At 40.7% G+C, this 20,654-nt stretch overlaps 1 protein-coding gene across 3 annotated transcripts in view; it reads right to left on the bottom strand.

The window, feature by feature from the left end:
• The window catches only part of LOC144763565 (uncharacterized), an 803,973-nt gene that overhangs the window by 553,648 nt on the left and 229,671 nt on the right, over positions 1–20,654 (bottom strand). For 2 of the 3 annotated variants that reach the window (XM_078649284.1, XM_078649285.1), the window contains 2 exons: positions 10,069–10,156; positions 7,618–7,679 (listed from right to left, as the gene is read on the bottom strand). The exons of the other annotated variant lie outside the window; for it this stretch is intronic. In XM_078649284.1, coding sequence (XP_078505410.1) covers positions 7,618–7,679; positions 10,069–10,156 — 150 coding nt within the window. The remainder of the gene's footprint in view (positions 1–7,617; positions 7,680–10,068; positions 10,157–20,654) is intronic. 3 annotated transcript variants of the gene reach the window in all.

The following is a 20,654-nucleotide window of genomic DNA, read 5'->3' as shown; positions in this document are numbered from 1 at the left end:
ACTAATGCAAGGTTACTTACCTGCCCACACCAGCACCCCCAGGTGCATGGGGGTGCCTTAAAGAAATTCTGAGATAGTGGAATGGGGATGATGTTGGGCCGGTGTAGGAGCCTGGGAAGTATGACCACCTTTTTGAGGGCTATCCGGAATATCTGCAGACTCCTCCACTTGTGGGTGTATTCTTCTATTTTGGTCACGATCACTCCATAGTTCACAAAGAGAACCACAGTTTTGTTGCTGCTAATGCAGATGGCCAAGTACCTGAGAAATGTAGAGGTCTAGGGCATGGGGAAATCAAGCTCACTCATGTGTAGCTGGTGTCAGAAGAAAAATAGTGGATTCCAGTTTATCACGATACCAGACACTTTAAAGAGCATGAATTCTCTGATGACTTGAGTGAGATTCTGGGCCAGGTCATTGAGGTATAAAGTGATGTCATCTGCATAAAGGGACACCACTATATTCTGGGGTAAATACAAAAGGCCCCAGTGGCCATGTATTTGGCAGATTACACACACACCAGGGGTTCAGAGGCTAAAGCAAGGGGCAGAGGTGAAAGGGGGCCTCCCTGGCTTGTGCCTCTACCTATGGGGAAGGGGTCAGAGAGTAGTCTGTTTAATCTGATTCTAGTGAAGGGCCCAGAGTAAAGCAGTCTTATTAGGTTGAATAATGTTTTGGGAAGACCCAGTCTGGCTAACCCTGCAAAGAAGTACCCCACTCCAAGGAGTCAAAAACTTTCTTGGTGTCCAGAGAAAAACCCACTCGTGGTCCTGTTGGAGCTGATGCAGTAGGTTGAAAAGTGTGCCAAGGTTATGCAATGTGAATTGTTCCGGAACACATCCAGCCTTTTCTGGCAGCACCAGATCCAGAAGGAGCAGTATTAGATGAGTTGCAGGGATTTTTTGCCAGTATCTTCGCAACTATATTCATAAGAGAGTGGATGGTAAGAGTCCAAGGAGGATGGTGATGTTCTCGGCTTCAGAAGAGAGTTGAATATGAATTCCTAGAGGAAATGGGGGAATTAGGGGAGAACTCCAAGTTGCAGTGCCTCCTCGTACATGTGGACCAGTCTAGGGGCACAAAGTTGGTTTTTATTATTCATGCACCATCTTCTCTGATAAATAGCCATAGTTTTTATGCAGAAACGATTCGACCTTGCTATTGGCAAATGGAACTAACACCACTGGACAGTTACCTACCCTGTACATGATAGTTGGTCTTCCGACCAATGGGGCCTCCTATCAGAAGCATGTCTGATGAGAAAAGAAGCTGCAAACTTTATTTGACGTCATATTAACTAGCCACTGAACTAAAGCTGGTGGTAATGCACACTGTATCATACTTCTCAAGCAGCTAAAACAAGTTCCCAGAAAATATAATAAGAATCCACCATAGGCAACATGGATTTATTTATATTTCTAAATGATTGCTTATTTGGAAAGTTATTCTTGCTACCCAACTATCTACTTACAAGCATGAAAGCTGCCAGCCGGTCAAACAAATTATTTTACCCCACTATCCAGTGCCCCACTGATTGCCAATTCCAATTATTGGGGGTAGCTCGAATACGCTGACAATTTTCCAATCTGTTAGCCACCAAATGAGTGTTTTATTGTTCAGTGACTACATTTTACTAGACCTTAGGTACAAATTTGTGTGATTTTTAAGAAAACATACTGCTTCAAAATTAGTACACATGGAGAAGAGAAACTCAGTTTTTAATATTGTCAGCAGACTAACAATGGCTTTATTCTCCATGGAACCACATCTCACTGCTTTAACTATATGTGATCTTAATGAAAGGGCTGTTGACACTGGCATAACACACATGTTGGAATTCACATTTTAAAGTACTTTTTGGCGTACTTTGAACATTTCAATTACTACTTCAGTTTTAAAATTGTAAATACTATTGCAATGTTTTTTACGTAATCACACAAATAAAAACTTACTTGTAGTAATGGATTTACTTACAGTTCAACATCCCCTTTTTACTTAAAGTGAGAAATTGCTTCTTTGTCACTCAAAAGTCTACAATAAGAGCACACACGGCATCTAAGCTAATCTCTATCCCAGGGCAGTGTCTTGTGGTAGTTCTAGAGGCAAAGACGAGTTGACAAACGAAGTGGACCTACTTTCATTACCAGGATTTCCAGAAGTTGGTACCATTTCCTCTCTTGACATTTTCAGCCTTGCAACAGTCTATATATATATTTTTCCCATTTAATGGCTGGGTTTGTTATTCATTTCTTAAGTCTGATCTTTGTCCAACGCAGGAAACACTTTAGATTAGGTTAAGCTTTTGGACTCCAACTAATACTAAACTACACTGAACTCTAACCTGTGGGTCAATTTTAGTGCAACCCACTGCATGAGCCCAAAAAACTATGATACAACAACCATTTCAAAGGCTGTCTAACAGATGTTAACCCAACTTCTAAATCATTCAGAGCCTTGAAGAGACAACCATTAATTAATTGCCTACCTAGAGCTTAATTTAGCCAATCTATATGGAGACCATTTTATACCTAGATTGTTTCGATTCTCTCTACTGCTTGCTCTCTGATGCTCATTTAGGGCTTTTCTCCAAAAGACGTTTCAAAAATTGAAGTAAATTAGCACTTTGAAAATACTAAAAAAATACAAAACTTTTGATAAAAGTGGAAAAACCAATCTTGGGTCTAAGCATAGTACGATATTTGCACGGATTGGTTCACTGAAATTTGACTGTTTACGTCCCTAGGTTATGATAAGCTAACCATTTGTTTTTCTTATTTTTGTTCTTATTTTTGCATTTGACTCGTTGGTATTTTCCAACAAATATTGCAGATCTGTAGTATTTATTCTTTGTTTTTAAACAAATTGTTGTTAAAATCTCCACTTATCAATGGAACGTTTGGCAGTTTATCAATTAAAGATTGAAAAGGTTTGATTAATTTACTAGGTATCTTTCCCTGATTTTACTGGTGGAATAATGAGTGCTTATTAAAGTATGTGCTTAACTCTATCACTTGGGTTTAATGTAATCAAAACATCTGATTTAAATTCAAAATAATCAGATACTACATTTCCTGAACAACTGCTAGCTACTTTGATTAATGTGTGCAGGTGCCCTCTTGCTCTACCCTGATTTACTTTAGTGTCCTAACATCAAAGTATTCAACACCATCAACAACCAATTCATCCATACTCTAAATCTCTTGCAGGGAGAACAAAGTTATCCTATCACAAGCTGGTTCTGGATCTTCTAATGTTTACTAAAATCCAATATTTCTAAAATGTCAGTCATCAGGCGCTGTTTGTTTCTGAGTGATTCATTCAAATTGTCTACACGCATTTGTTTCTGTAGAGAATATTTAAAAAAGCTACTAATCCATTTTCAATTTAACAATGGGCATTCTTTTAAAAATCACAATAAACCTATAGTATTATTATCCTACGCAGCATCTCACTTGTGTTTTCATTAGATTTTCACTCATTTCCATTTTCTCTCCTTCACTGTCCCCATTGATATGGCCTCTGAACCCTACTCTTTCCTCTTACTGTTATTTTCATTGCGATTTCATGTAATTTCTAATCTATTTGTTTTAAATTTCTGTTCCACTTGTTCAGTTGTCCTAGTATCCTCTTTAAACTTTATCTTTTACTTCATCTCTCAACCCTTGTGTGTATGGTTTTTACCGGTTTCTTTCCCTTGAAAGCGCTTCATCCGTTTTTTTGTTTCTTCGACTACTTTTAGCTTAATGTTCCTGAAATTCTTAATCTTATTCTATTTTTATGCCATTGCTTTCTCGATCATTGTTCTCTTTTATGTTTTTCTTTTCTTTTTCCTTTACTCTTTGCAACAATGAGACACATGAGAGATCCAGGCACAGTAAAGTAGTGGCTGAGCAAGATGGCTGCCGAGCTGGAGCTCCCCACCGAAGCTCCGGGGTTTGAGATCACAATTTTGTGAAAATCCCTGACCATGCCCCACACTCCATCGTCTTGCTCGACATCTCTGCCCAGATGAAACCCTCCGCTATGCAATGCAACTATCCTCTACTTTGAGTCACTGCAACATGCTGTTAACAACTCTGAGACCGAGCTGCAGCCCTTTGAGAGCAACACCATCAGGAATCAAATGGCTGGCGCAAGCCTCTCAACCGCATGCCTTCTTCCCGCTGAGCCTAATAACTCACTCTCACCCAATTAACCGGACGACCTACAGCCCGAGCCCGGCAAGCAACAACTGCCCGCCAAGCTAAGTGCCCTGTGACTGGGCACCGGTGCTTACCCACCTGACGAGCTGCCCTCCGCTGGTTTCGCTGCACGCAAAAGCCTACCGCCACTGCTCCTGTTGCTGGGGGGAGGGCCGATCTGCACTGTACCCATAGTGGGAACTCACCCACGGATCGTGGATATCAACCTTCTGCCGCTGCAATGAGAATGCAATCACCCGGACCCGTACATTTAGAGCGCAGCTCCCGATCCTACCGCACCATGAATACTCAATTCCGTGACGCCAAATCCACGTGATCGAGCAATCCCGTTCTTATTGGTCTCTCAGATTTAAGGTAAAATCTATCTTCTATTGACCTCTGTTAAGGCATAATCCCGTTTTGTAGTTTTTCAAACAATCCCTGAAGTTTGCGAGTGAGCTGCAGCCTGACCCTAAGATGGCGGCCCACTCTGTGATTCAGTGCATCGTATACCAGCCGATACTGAGGTCCCTGCTTTCATCCCCTCCTTGTGGGACATGGAATTGTTGAATCTCCTGCACACATGGTAACTCCCATTTTATTCTGACGGCGACCCATTGTCCTTTCGAGAGGGGCCATGGTCTCACTGAGGGAATGAACCGACCGCCATCTTAAAAGTCCTTCTAGCTACTCTCCCCAACCGCTCCTTGATCAATTCTCTTGTAGAACACCTCATGAGCTCGAGCTTCCCTTCCTACACGTCATCAAATGAATCGCACAGAAGGGTCTCAGATTGGGGTCGGCCAAACCCAGGTGCAAAAGGGTCTCTATTCCTCTGCAAGCTTTCTGTGTTTTGTCCTGCCTGGCAGTGAATATGGCTCCCTCCTGCTCGTAATACAGCCCAGCCTCACCTCTACTGTAACCAAAATGAACACGTGCATCGATACCCTGGCGACCAAAAGCGAGAAACTTGCGGAGAGTCTAATAGAAGCATGGCCAAGTCCAACAAAAACAGTGGTACGAAGCAGGTCTTCAGAGCCTACAGAGACAAAATAGACAACAAAGCTGTGATGTAATCACCCTACATTGTTACTGCTCCTGAAATACTGCCTGTTCCTACCAAAAACAACGGACGCAACAAACACTCTTGCGTATCTCCTGACCTTTTCTCCCTAACCCCTAACCCTCTCCACCCTACTCCTCTTTCCTGTTTTTGACCTTTGCCCACACCTTTCCTGGCCCTTAGCTCCCACCCTGTTTACCTGTTTATCAATTTTCCCGCGTCAATTGAGATCTAGCTATTTTGTCCAATGCCCGATGGAGCTACCTGGTTTAGCTATAGGGAAGAGAGGCCGGGGATTTCCTCCTTGGACGTCACATACCCAGTCGGACTCTAGACAGACTTCCTTTTGTCTCTCCTGTCGCCTCTTCCCGCATCCTCCCTCTATTTATGTCTCTCCTTCAATCCTCTCTCAATGTATTGAGACTGATTATTTTGTCTGAGGCCCGATGGAGCTACCTGGTTTAGCTATAGGGGAGATGGACCGTGAATTCCCGCCTCAGTCGTCACCTACCCAGTCGGTCTTTAGACAGACTTCCTTTTGGTCTCTCCTTGTATGTCTCCTCCCTTAACCTCCCCTCACCTTGCCCCCTCCACTACTTTTCGCTTTCCTTTCTCTCCTCTCCTGCATCCCTCCTGACCTTTTCTCCCTACCCCCTACACCTCTCCACTCTACTCTACTCTACTCCTCTTTCCTATTACTGACCTTTGCCCTCACCTTTCCTGACCCTTAGTCCCCAACCTGTTTACCTGTTTATCAACTTTCTCCCGCGTAAAGTGAGATCTAGCCATTTTGTCTGAAGCCCGATGGAGCTACCTGGTTTAGCTATAGAGGAGACAGGCCGGGGATTACCTCCTTGGACGTCACCTACCCAGTCGGACTTTAGACAGATTTCCTTGCGTCTCTTCCTTCATCTCTTCCCGCATCCTCCCTCTATTTCTTTCTCTCCTTTCCCTCCTCTCTCAATGTATTGAGACTGAACTATTTTGTCTGATGCCAGATGGAGCTACTTGGTTTAGCTATAGGGGAGATTGACCGTGGATTCCTGCCTCGGTCGTCACCTACCCAGTCGGTCTTTTGACAGACTTCCTTTTAGTCTCCATGTTTGTCTTCCCATAGCCTCCCTTTCTCACCTCTACTGCTCCCTCCACTACTTTTCTCTTTCCTTTCTCTCCTCTCCTAATTGTATTGACTATTTTGTGATGCATTGTGTAATTGATGTTTTTTTTCTGTATCATTATTGATTCTCTTGTAAAGCGCTCTGATACCTTCGGGTCTAGCCAGCGCTATATAAAACTCTTTAAATGAATAAATAAATAAGAGGTGATGGTAAGGGTCAGACTGGCATGGCTATATGTCAAAAGTCAGGTTTGCTTTGGTCCATCTTGCCAAAGAATAAATCGGCCCAGATAAATATTGAACAATACGATGTTGATGTACACTATGATATATGGGAGTATAAAAACAAACTAGCATCTCCGTTAAATTTACCTGATGTGACCTCCTCCTCAACTTCGAGTAAGGAATACGTGGCTAGGCATGCCCTGTGACCTAGACTTCATGCAAATAATTGGAAGATTACTAGTGGTGGGGGCGGACACTTAAGCCTTAGACAGAACGTGCGAACAGGAAAACCCAGATCAATCCTACTGATAGGCAAGCACACCACAATGGTCCCAGAAGATTGGCCCCTATAAAACATGTTAGGGCGGAGGGGCATGAATTCTCAAAAACACCATCAAGTCATGTGCTACACGAAGGCCCTCGTTAGGATGGCAGGTGGACCTCACGCCTTTTTCATCCACCAGCAGACACCCCTCACCCTTTTATTTCACTCTTGCAGGTTATTTTTCATTCCCACTTCCTCTTCCTCTCCTTGTCACTGTTTCACACTTTCTCCCTTTTTTGTTCTCTTGCTGTGGGTGACAGTCAGTTGAAAGAAATAATAATTACTATTTCCCAAAAATGAGTACTGATATACCACATCTGGAACGACCGGATCACCTTAAGCACTGTAGCTCAGGCATTAAAGCAATAAGATCCTTCCAATTTCATCAACTCAGCAGTTAAATTACGATTTCCATGGGGAAAAAACACTGTCAGGGACCTTTGTTCTCATGGGGCTTGGAGAAAAGCGCTTAACTGGTTGCTTAGCTGGTCCAATTAAATAGAAAAGTGGCACCTTACCATCCATTGAAACGCTTCTTTTAGGTTGAGTTGAAAGTAAAATACTCAACAGGATAATACAAATACAAATGTACTGAATAACGCTTTGTTCTCCTTGTTGATTTCTAAACAACTTTAAAATTATATATATACTGACGACTCGTGTACACTGTTAAAAAATACTAAATAGCATAACATACATTACTCACATTTTCAAAGAGGGCTCGAAGGGCTTCCAGATCAACCACAGATTCATCGCAATTCAAAACCGCTGTACAAAACATAAGATCATAAAAACTTGTTAGAAAACGAAATCAGTAAGTTCTCTGTGGACCTTGATCAATAAGTCGGGGACGGTGGGTGTCTTTAATGGGAAAGTACCACACTACAAAAGATTTGAACCACATGAGTGGTTCAACTCCCACCTAATTGATTTTGTTGAGTATTGAATTGCTGACAACAAAGCAAAAAGGGCTGTGGGGTAGCGGTAGGGATAGAGGTGAGGACCTTGTGCAATTGTCCACATTGCCCATGCCTTAAAAACGTCTCTGGCGGGTCCACAATACAATGTTTTAAGCTAAATTGAGGTACTCTCCTAAAATGTGGAAGAGCTTAAATAACAAAACAACAATACCGCATATGATTGGTCGATGGTTAAACTGTTGCTCTTTGTGGAATAAAATTAAGAGTATCATTTCTACAATTGTTTCTATTTCAAATAATTTATGCACTCACTTTAGACAAAACTTTAAAGCATTATACTTTTATTCAAAGAATAAAGATGTTTTCATGGCATATGAGGTTAATTCATTTCCAATGGAAAATATTCAATTGGTTTATCTCCTCATTGCTGAGAATTGGTATATTAAAAACTGAAGAGTGAATCTTTTCTCAACTTCTCCAAGTATATCTAACTTTAATACTATATGTAGTGGTCACCTGCAGATGACAATGTTAACAATGCATTGCATTGCGGTATGATCCGGTTTGTAATTCTGTTATTTTATTCCATACACTTTTGTCCTACAATGATAATGTCTACTGTAACTTAATATTGAATGTTTTTCTATGCTTATTATCTTTAGGCTTTGTTTTTTAATTATATATGTTTAACTTGAAAGAAATTCATGCGAATGTCATGCACCAATCAAAAGCCTATAAATTTTGCATCTCAGACTGAACTCTTCATTTTGTGTATGCAAAAGCTATAGAAGATATGCAAAGTCAGAAATAATTTTGATTGGCAATCATCGTCTAAATATTTATTGGTCATTTCGGCTACCTACATTTCATAGATGTGCGTTTTATGTATGGTTTTTGGCTTTTCTACAATACAAATATTCCAGAAAATTTTCCTGGAAGCAGTGACAAACTTTCTAAAGCTCTCCAGACTATGTATGCTTGAGCAATCTCTCAAGCCACATTATATTCTGTAACCTCATCACCCTAACTGGAGCAATTAAAAATGATAGTAACCCAATTCACAGTTCCCGTAAAAAGGGAATGTTTCTCTGCCCAAAGGAAGCCTTATTGTATGTGAAACTATTTCTGACAAAGAGGGTTCAGTTCTGTCATGATTTACTTTTCTATTGGACTGTCCAGCTACTGACGTCTTAGGGAACTATTGACAACATAAAATAACGCTTCTTTGAAGACTAAGGATCCCCTATGGCTACTCCACAATAGAATGCAGCTTAGTGAAACTAGATGTTACCAACACTTTCTGTTTGGTGAACTAGTGTCTCTGTACTCTGGGGCCTATTCTGATCTCTGGCGGATTACCACCGACAGGCTGTCGGTGGCGGTCCGTCCGACAATCTGACTCATCCGTCAGACCTCCACATTATGATGCCAGTCAGACTGCTGAGGTCTGGGGGAAAGACCAACACCTCAGACAAGAGCGAAGATCCTATTGGAGCATCGGTCAGAAAGATGATCCCAAGTGGCGGTGGTGCCTGCTCAGGCACTGCTCAGGATTATGATGTCCATTTGCAACAACCTTTCCATGACGGCCTTTCAATCATGGAAATGCTATCGGAAAGAGACTTTGGAGGCCCCTAGCAGGGCCCCCATCCCCCACAGCCTCTGCTTTGCCTCCCCAAACATCCATTTACCATGTGGCAGGCTCCTCATGGGGTGAGCCACACGGTGCATGGTTGTTTTAAAAGTGTATTATTTCTAATGCAGTTTGTGCTGCAGCCTGCACCACAAACCACAATAGACAAAATGCATTGTAATAATGGAAGCTGGACCGCTGACTCCATTTATGCTACAATGCGCGTCAGATGCTCATCTGACTGACTTCGTAATAGATCCATCTTTTTCACTGCATATGGAAAACACCAGTGCTAGTGGTACAGGGTACAAAAACGAACTAAATCAAATACCTTTGTCAACAGTGTAACTTGGTGTATGACTATGCTTCCAAACTTTAGATTATCGGCCAGAATAGATGTACACTTTCAGAAAAAATTATATAAAACATTTCATTTGCTCCTCACTAGGAAAAGAAACAAAGTAAAGCATTTATCTAGCTAATAAAGTAGCAACTGTTTGGAAGAACCAAAACTATTAAAGCTATAGGTGCAAAAAAAAAAAAAGATTGGATCAACTGATTGCTTGCAATTCGCTTTGGGAGAGTCTCTAAAGGATTTGCTTACCATGCTGAATATCGTTCATATCTAGATGAAGGCTGGACATCAATATGCCAACTGCTTGGGATCTTTTAGAGTTTAGTAGTTTTACAACCTGCACAAAAAACATTCATTAATTTAAAGCAAGTAGGGTACACTTACATGTGCTCATTTTGTAAGCTTCTCATTTACATCAAGTGCACTTTCAATGACCAAGCTGAATTAGCAAACACTAGGTCAAGATCCAATAAACTGTCCCTGGTTATAACCACATTACTAATTTTAATTTTGATGGGGCTGGTAAAGTGAATTAACAACCTCATCAGGATTATGACATTAGCTGATCGGGTGTTTTTCACATGGATACACCACCTGCTGAGTGGACTCTCAAAGAGAAATACTTGAGAAAAATTATGAATAAACAAGGGAATCTGGTTCAGAACCTCCAGCTCCCCCAGAAATTCCTTATAGTTAAAGGAGGCTACAGAGTCCCACTAGGGCATTAGCAGTTTTTAATTTGTTAAAAATAAGTGCCCGGGACATTGTCAGGAGGCAGACTCTGCTTCCACCCCCCAGTGCCGCTTTCAGCTCTGTCAATTACAGTAATAATACAATAACTAACCATAACACTGGTATGACAAATGTGACAAATTGAGATTCCAAAGCTATAAGAATGGCTTTGGCGGCAGATGAGTAATTTTTAATGTATACTGAACTAATAAACAACTGTTTTGCTGGTCTCTAAATTAGACAAACAGAATCATCATGTGGCACATTGTCATCAGTGAGGATGTTAACAATTAAGTGTCCAGCACCGGAAATAACCAGCTCGAATTAAGCACTGGGCATTGGTAGCTCATTCTCCAGAGTTATGGATGTCTCCCTATTGGTAGCTATGACATGGCCGGACACTGGGGTACTAAGAAAGTGCATTTTAATGTTACATAAAACACATTTTGGTGAAGTTGTTACATGTTCTATTTTTAGACCTAATGGGTAAGGTGACTGCTTGATGGATGTGCTGGAGAGCGATTTGCACATGTTTCCTCTATTTAAAAAAAAAAACATGAAGAGGTTCCATTGTTGAAAAACAATCACCTGCATATTTGTAAGGTGCAGAGCATAACATTTAAATTATGTTAACCGTTAAAGGTCAATGCAGAATGAAAAAACTTAAAAAATGAGTCATGGGTCTCCCAATCACAGCAGAACTCACATGGATTTATGTCCACCTCTTGTTTTAAGGATTACTTGCATTAAGCCTACTGGCATTTGCATAAAATCTATACACGTAAAATATGGGATTCCAGTAAAGAAAAGGGTCCAAGATTGTGACAAATGGACAAAAAAAAAAAGAACAAAAAGGTCATGAGTACTGTTGGTGAAGCTGATTATCAAAAACAGGAGTATAGGCGCATCAGTCTTTAAATCTTTGGGATCAGCTTTCTAAATGCGATTGCTACATGAAAGGGGAGCCCGTTCCTGATTGTTTGTTTGGCCGAGGGGAGGGGGGGGGGGGGACGCCCACAATCCCCAGCCTGCCCAGCGCTCTGACTATGCCAATGCTGCAATCTACTCATCAGGAGGCACATAAAGCTCGGCTAGGGCTCCCGCAGTGCAGGAGCCCGTTCCTGTTTGTTGGGCCGCAGGGAGAGACTACCACAACCCCCTGCCTGCCCAGCGGCTCTGGCACCGCCAACGCTGCAATCTACGTGCCAGGAGGCGCATAAATCTCAGCCAGGGCTCCCTCAGTATGGGACGCATGCACCCGTCAGGACCAGGAAGAGACAGGGCAGGGGCACCCCCCTTGGTTGTTGGCACCGTGACCACTCTCAGTCTTAGGTAAGACTTTTAACTGCTCCCTGTACAATATATTTAAAGAAAGACTATTGTACTTTTTTTACAATCAAGTATCAGGAATATATTCGAAATTGGACATCCATTTTTTTAGATGCGAGGTTCTCAAAGAGACTCAATAACTTGTTACCTAGTTTTTACCTTTGCGGGGTGAACTGTAGACTATTAAAATTGGGAGCCGAATTGACGATTTATTGGTGAAGTCTAATACATCCTAGGTTTAGCCTATACCTCCCTTTTTCCATTTCCTTTTTTCTTTTTTTTCCGTGCCTTGTTGCGAACTGTTACTCCTCTACTTGGTGGAGCTCTGTACCGGCTCAGTATTCACAAAAAGGAAAAGGGGGATCTTTTAAGTGTAGCCTGGGTGGGTGTACAACTGGGAAAGGGAAGCTCCCCCGACATCATATAAATCTTGTTGTCATAATGGGCAAATGGAAGGCCCGTGAGGGCCTAGCCAAAGGCAAATTGTCAAAAATAAGAAAGAGCACAACCGACAATTGCTCCATTGAAGATATAGATAATCTGATTGAAGAGGTGGAATCGATATTAAACATGAAATGTAAATCAATTAATAAGAGCAAAATCACTGCCTTTTATACTAAATGTCCTTCAGGCTTCCAAGTAGAGAATCTTACAGCAAAGGGTCTGACAGAGGTATTAATTGAACCCCCTCTATGTACACCACATATCACTTCCCCCAACACATGCTCCATAGTCAAAGTGAACACATTACCCATCAGGAGCTAAAGACTAGTGCACCACCTGTGCCAAACAGAACCCGGAGAGGCAGAGAGTCTCTGAAGCCTATTGCATGTTCTAACTGGTACTCCCCTCTAGCTTCAATACCAGACATCAACACTATGGAAATACCCACTCATTTACCCAATATAAATATGCAGGCACAACAACCTGACAGCACACAAGGATGGGTTCGGGTCTCAGTAACGATGACAAACATCTTGTGATCCTGGGCAACTCACTTAATCTCCCCGTGCCTAACAAAAATGAATGTGTGTCCTCATGTAACGTAACTGGTGCTATGTAAAGCGCTCTGATACCCGATTCGGTGCGGGTCAAGTTTGCGCTATATAAAACTCTGCAAAAAAAAAAAAAAAAGTGCCAGCAATACAGGTCAATAGTTTACAAACCAATGAAAGCACACATTTGATAGCCGACCTTTTCCAGAAATTAGGCACACTACCAAAAGAGGTCGCCAACCTAAAGGCAATAATAGGTACCCGAACTAGTAATAATGGTAAAGTTAGGGAACCTGCTCAAGATGAACCCTGTGCATGTCGTAAGAGGACCCAGATTGACACCTGAGCTCCTGTAATCAATAACTTGAGACTACAAGATTCAAAAAAAGGAGATAAAAAAAAAATAGGAGGACCCTGGAACGCATATACAACTAGTGGGTTTAAGATCAGCCTCATTATACAAAAACATTGAGGATAGGCACAGATGGGAAAACAGAACAAACAGTCAGTGTTGTGCTTCCAAACATTGGTTGCATCCCTTCAGGGCACACCTTTGATTCCTTGTCATAAGAAGGACTCCACAATTATTTTTTTGAAAGTTATAATTTATTCTTATTTAAATTTCATATGCTTGGCGCATTATTTTGTAATTGCTTTCAATCCTTTTTAAACGATCATCAACATAATCAATAAATTTCAATGGCTCCGATGCATTTGGGGCTGAAATGCCCTTCTTCGGGGAGCTTATCTACAAGATAACCAAGGACATAGCATCTGTACATTTTCTTACATAACCAAATACATAATCATTGTAACCATTTTTCTTGATTATTTTAGTGCCAATGTTAATGTGAGAACGGTGTGTATTCGTGCGTATATGTGAAGTGAGAACATGCTGGTGAAAACATAGCCCGAGGTCTCGTGAAAAAACAGCATTCTGGTGATCAAAACAAATGGACTTGCGTATCGATGTGAAGCTGTGAACCAGCTTGTGGAACTGTAACATGAGAAAAAACTATAATGAAAGATTACATTACAGTGTCCTGTTACTTACAGTTTGTATGCGCCAAAGTCACAAGCTGCTCTGGTTTAGATAAATATCTGCTTCCGTGTTACTGCCGGCCGGCATTACGGTTTTGTAAACATTCGGAGCACTCATTGGCTTCGTATCTGACCACGTGTTTCAGTTGTGGTGGAAAACGGACTAAAGACGTCGGGAGGAATGCGGCAGCCATTTTGGAGTGGTCGCTGGAATCTATGTGGGCTATTCAAAGAGCTAATCGAATATGAGATTAGAAAAATAAAATAAATGAAATTAAAATACACAAAATAAAATGTATCGAGTGGGTGTGTGAGGTGTGTTGTGTTACAATGGAAGTGATTCACTAATGGCACCTTGGAACTGACATCTCTTGCCAAAATGGCAATTCCTTTATCACTGTTATAACATTTTAAAGATAGCATGTGAATTCCATGCGATCATTTAATCCGTTCGGCCTCATCGAGTTCAATTTGTGTATCCCAAAATTCGCTCTACGTAGGAGATATTTATTAATGTCTCTGCCTTCCATGTTCTTGATTACTTCTAGGACCAGAAACTTTAATTGTGAAACGCTATGTTTCACTTCACTGAAATGCGTGGCAACTGATGCGCTTTCATTATGCGTTCTGATGTTTGACTTGTGCTCGTTGATTCGGATTTTTATTTTTATTTCAGTCTTCCCCACATATACTTTTCCACATGGGCATTTTAGTAGATATATCACATTAGATGTGTCACAAGTTGCTGATGCCTTCAGTTTGATGTTAAAACCCTTAATGGGGTGCGTTATGGTATTACCTCTTATGACATTGTTGCAATTTGTACCGGCTCTCGTTCCCTTTGCTACAGTTTGTAACGGGGTGTCTTTTTTCAATAGTTCTCCCAAATTGTGATTTCTTGTGTATGCAAATAGCGGTGGTTGTACGAATAAGGATTTAAAGTCTAGTTCCATACTTAAGACCGGTCAATGTTTCATTATGATTCTTTTAAAAGCTGGACTTAGAGTTGAATATTTTGAAACCAGTACTATTCTGGTGTTTTTTTGTTTTTCAGTGCTTTTCAGCTAACTGGTTCTTGATGTTAAAGATACGCGTTGTTTTGCTTGTTCAACTATTTTTTTAGGATAACCTCTATCCTCAAATCTTTGTCCCATTTCCTCAATTCTTTGTATGGCCTTATCCTCATTTGATGTCATTCTTTTTGCTCTTGTCATCTGAGAGAAAGGTAGATGATGTTTTAATGATTTTTGATGAAAGCTGGTAGAATGTAATGTATTGTTTCTGTCAGTTTGTTGTCTGAAAAGGTCTGTTTCCAGGCCAGTCTGGGTTAAGGTAATCTGTACATCCAAAAATGTGTTTTTTCTTTTTGTATTTCCCAGGTGAATTGTATTCTTTCATTGATATTATTTAAAGCTAGTAATGCCTGTTGTAGCATCTCTTGTGAGTTGTTCCAAAGAATAAAGACATCATCAATGTATCTGACTAGAAGTTTAGTGTTGGTTTTCCATGTTAGGTCCGAGAAAATGTGCGTGTCTTCATATTGTTTCATGAAAATATTAGCATATAACGGTGCAGCACAATTCCCCATTGAGGTACCTGTGAGTTGAAGATACCATTGGTCCTTGTATTCAAAGTAACTTTGGTATAATGTAAAGTAAACCAATACCATTAGGAACATTTGCATTGGACGATCTATGTTGGTGTTTAAAATTGCTATCTCCATGGCTTCTATACCCCATGCAGGGGGTATAGAAGTGTATGGCAACTTTACATCTGCCATGCACATTATTAGGCTGTCATTGTCATTGATTTCAACAGTTTTTAGTTTTAACAAGAAATCCGTTGTGTCCTTGATGTAACTTCCCATCATTTTTACTGTGGGTTGGAGGTACTTGTCCAAGAATTGTCCTACAGGTTCATGGGGACTTCCCCTGGTCGACACAATCGGCCTCAGGGGAGGATCCTCTAAACACATATGTATTTTTGGAACCATGTAAAATGATGGGCTTCTGGGATTTTGTTTCAACAGGAATTTTCTTGTTTTGTCATTGATCGTTCCTTCATCATGTGCTTTGTCCAATATGTTTTTGAGAATTTCTTTGAATCTGGTTGTGGGGTTGTCATCCAATTTCATGTGAGTTTCTTTATCTGAAATATGCTCCATTACTTTTTTTCATATATTTCTGTGTTCAGGATAACTAGTGCCCCGCCTTTGTCGGCCTGGATACACGTAATATCGTTATTAGCGATCTTTCTCAAAGTGTCTACGTCTTTTTGTGTGATGTTTTGTTTAGATTTTTTATTGTAATTTAATTTGGTTAAGTCCTGTTTGATTAAATTCTCAAAAACTTCCAAACATTTGTGACTGATAGGGGCTTGGTAGGTGCTGATTGGCCTGAGACACATTAGTTGATCCGTTTGTTCCTTTTCTTGAGGTGGTAAAACATTCTCAAAAAAAGTCTTAATTTCAGTTTGCGCATATATTTGAAGGTACTGACCTCCAGTTCTAATTGCTGTGTTTTTATAGTTGGGACAAATGATGTTCCTTTCTGAAGTAGCTTCATTTCATTTGGGTTTAATGAAAAATCCGAAATGTTGAGGACTAGTTGCCTTTCTGTGTTGGTTTCTTCTTGTCTTTTTTGGGTTGTGTTGTGCTCCGAATGTTTGGATGCTCTTTGTCTTTTTCCCCTCCTGGGTCTCCTCTTTCTTCTTGGCCTTGTCCTAAAAAAGACGCACTAGTGGTGGCTTGTGTTTTAGTGGTTCCTGAGGTAGATTGATATTCCTCTGATGTCATGTCTTGTGGCCTGGATGTAGTTCGAGTCAGTTTCTTTTGTGGTCTATTGGATATATCACTTCCAGATGAAGAGGTATCTGTTTGCTGGGTATATGGTCTATTTCTTCTTCTTTGTGCGTAGACTTCCGCCCACGTGTATACCTCCCCTAGTTTGTAGTCTAGGGTATCTCTCCGATATTTCCAGATTTTTCTTTCATTTATTTCCCGTTAATGCTTTTCCAACTGTGTGTTGATATCCTCCACGGTTTTGGACCACTCTTCTGTGAACATCATGTTTGCTAACTCATTCGACACTTCTACAATTTCCTTTGTCAAATCATTTAAAATGCTTGATAATTCCTCCACAATTAGTAGGATGAGGTCTAGACAGCAATTATTTAGGATGGCGTACCATCTTTCTTGAAAACGTTTTGAATTCTTATACAGTGATGGCTTTAATGCTATACGTAAACCTCTAGGGATGCGCTGTGCCCAATGATATTTCACAAGTGTGCTAGCATGCAATTTTTGGTTTATTTCCCATTTTGATAAGTAAATAAGCTGCCTCATGTTTTGTTCCTTGGTGTGGTTAGTGGATGTTTGTGCTATGTCCTCGTTAATTAGAGCATATATCTGTGATGCTTCCTGTTCTCCAAATGCGAAAGTGTCTGCTTTCGCCTCTGTTGATTTGGTGATTTCCTCATATAACATGTTTGGGTGGTGGGCGTGCTACCTTCCTGTTGGACGGATCAAGAGTAATAATGTAAGGTTTCTGTGGTAGGTGCACAGCCTCTAATGATTGAAGTTCAGGTTTAAGATTCAGTCTAAATGCTTTATTATACGTTTGGGTGTTCCTTAGGTGACGTTTCCGTCCTGGAATAACGTTGTGTTTAATAAGTCAGTGTTGTGCTTCCAAACATTGGGTGCATCCCTTCAGGGCACACCTTTGATTCCTTGTCATAAGAAGGACTCCACAATTATTTCTTTGAAAGTTGTAATTTATTCTTATTTAAATTTCATATGCTTGGCGCATTATTTTGGAATTGCTTTCAATCCTTTTTAAACAATCATCAACATAATCAATACATTTCAATGGCTCCGATGCATTTCGGGCTGAAACGCCCTTCTTCGGGGAGCTTATCTGAAAGGTAACCAAGGACATAGCATCTGTACATTTTCTTACATAACCATTGTAATCATTTTTCTTGATTATTTTAGTGCCAATGTTTATGTGAGAACGGTGTGTATTCGTGAGTATATGTGAAGTGAAAACATGCTGTTAAAAACATAGCCCGAGGTCTCGTAAAAAACGGCGGTTTAGTGATCAAAACAAATGGACTTACCTATCGATGTGAAGCTGTGAACCAGCTTGTGGTACTGTAACATGAGAAAAAAACATGAGAAAAAACTACAGCTGTGGATGAGCAAGACCAGGGAGGGGGAAATGATTGGACAGAGGGAGCGTGGAGGGATCGCACCTATAAAAATATCCAACATAACCCAAACAGGGGAGACATACCAACTGGCAGAGAATGGGAAGGGAAAGTCAAGCACGGGAGCAGGATCAATATGCAATGCAGTACATGAGAAATCCACTGATTAGCCATACAGGGCGCTGGCAGACCACCACACATAGGAAAACTGGTACCCCCAAACAAATGAGCTAGGAAGTGTTTGTGACCAACATCCCCAAGCTTAGTCTCTCTTCATATAGGGAGGACAAAGAAGAGCTGAAAAATAAAGTAATACACTGGATCCGACACAAGGCGACTGCCTACTTGAAATACACTCGGACCTACTGGATTTGGAGCGTTTAACTAGTGAAAATTCAACCCTTGTAACCATACTTCTAATATTAAAAACAAAAAATATAGCTGATAGGCTAGTAGCACTTGATTTGAGAACAGAACCACTCTCTAATAGCCCGGTGAGATTTATCTCACCCAATGATAACCTTTCCTCAATTGATCCTATTATTAAGCAATACACTATTCTAGAAGATAGATGGAAATAGGGGTAGACCATGTCCCAGATGGCTCCCAACTCTGGAGTGAACCTACACATCCAGAAATACGATTGACATCATGGAACATAGCGGGCTGCAAAGAAAATTAATAGACTGTGAATGGCAGGCATTTATCAACCATAGTGAATTCTAATTGATGCAAGAAACCTGGGCATTGGAAACCCCGCATAAGCTTGGGTATAAAACATTTACTATCAGTGCCGCCCCCTCAGTAAGAGTCAGACCCTCGGGTGGTCTTGGTATATGGGTAAAAATCACCTGAAATGTTGAAACAACTCGGCTGGAAATTCCAACATAAAATATACTGGGGATAAAGGTATTAACAAATGACAAAGCTGCAATTTGTATCGTAAATGTTTACAATAGACCAAGTCCATCCAGTAAGGAATCTCCAGTTATAGAGTTGCCAGACAAGTTTTCAAATACAATTGACTCCATGGCAGTAGTAATTGTGAGGGGAAGACTTTAACTGAAAATTAGAACAGTTTGTGGGAATGGATACCATTTTTGAAGAAGAGGACATGGCAAATAATGTTCCTTCCTGCGAAGCTGGCCCTACAGTAACCTGCATAGTTTCAGTCTCTCTACTTATTCGATTGGTGTCAGGACAGGGACTCGGGGTCTGTTATGGTAGGCTGCTATCAGATAGACCAAGTGCCCCTACATTTAATAGGGGAACTACTAAGAGTAGTATTGATTATATAATGGTAACTTCTAACTCTTGGTCTAATGTGTATGATCTAAAAGTCGAAACGAGAGATGATAGCGACCATTACCCATTGTGCTTAACACTATCAGGCTCCCTCCTCGTACCTATGAATTGGAGAAATAATGTTAATAACTCAACTCCAATTCAACCTATACTTAGCCAATTCAGTGCTTTATGGTTATTACTATCAATAGTGGGTAAAGACAGGGATTTATAATATCTTCTCAGATGTCATCATCCCTTACATTGAACTTCGAATTCCAGAAACTCCTATAGTGCAGATCCACCACATAATGACAAATAAACTAAAATAGATCTTGAGTAAAATTTCCAGAGAGAACGAGGTGGGGAATGCAGCTACATTCCCCATCAGCCAACCAGTGTTATAATAGGGAGTGCTGCAAAGCAAAGAATGAGCTAATATTGGCAGTAAAATCTAAAGATGTCAAGACACTAAGAGACAAAAGATCAAAGTGCAAAAGACAACCAACGCAAACGAAGAGACTGGGATGATAGCGTCTGGACCAATTAATGGCCCATGTGGGCTTCTAGAGACTGATAGCCAAGGGTAACAAAACTGGGAGAAGTAGTATGGATCTCTTCTTGGACTCCGCTACTTGAGTCAACCATTTCTCTAAACTATATTCAGAGATTACTACCGAATCATCACTCAACCAGGAAAGAATTACAACAAACACCATTGCGATTTCCAAATTGGGATAAACTAACACACCATATTTGAGCAAAGAGGAAACTTTGGCAGCTATTGATGCAATTAAGCCCGGGAAAGCTCCAGGCACCGATAAAATTCCAGGCGACTTCCTGAAACATGATAAAGCTGTTTGGTGGCCGTACACCAATTTCTATGTAAAGCTGTGGCAGCAGGTACCCCACTACCAGAGTCTTGGAAAGGGGACGAAATCATTCAAATTTGAAAAAAGGGTGATCGTCAATGTCCTGCAAATTACCAGCCTATAAATCTAATTGATACACTAACAGAAGATTTATGCTAAGCAGGTTTTTATCAAATCTAAATGACTGGAAAGAGGGAAATAATAGTTTATCTCAGTACCAGGCTGGGCCTAGACCTAGAAGTAGTAAAATTGATCAGGCCTATAGACTCCTTTGCATGGGATGGAAATGCACTATTTTAAAGAAAGGCCATCTCTACATAGCTTTTATAGATTTGATGGCCGCCTTCGACCTTTTCCACAGAGATTTGCTCTGGAG

This window comes from Lissotriton helveticus, chromosome 6 (genome assembly GCF_964261635.1).
Source record: "Lissotriton helveticus chromosome 6, aLisHel1.1, whole genome shotgun sequence".
Taxonomy (NCBI): domain Eukaryota; kingdom Metazoa; phylum Chordata; class Amphibia; order Caudata; family Salamandridae; genus Lissotriton; species Lissotriton helveticus.
Note: the sequence above shows the minus strand (reverse complement) of the source record. Positions and strands in the feature narration are given on the sequence as shown.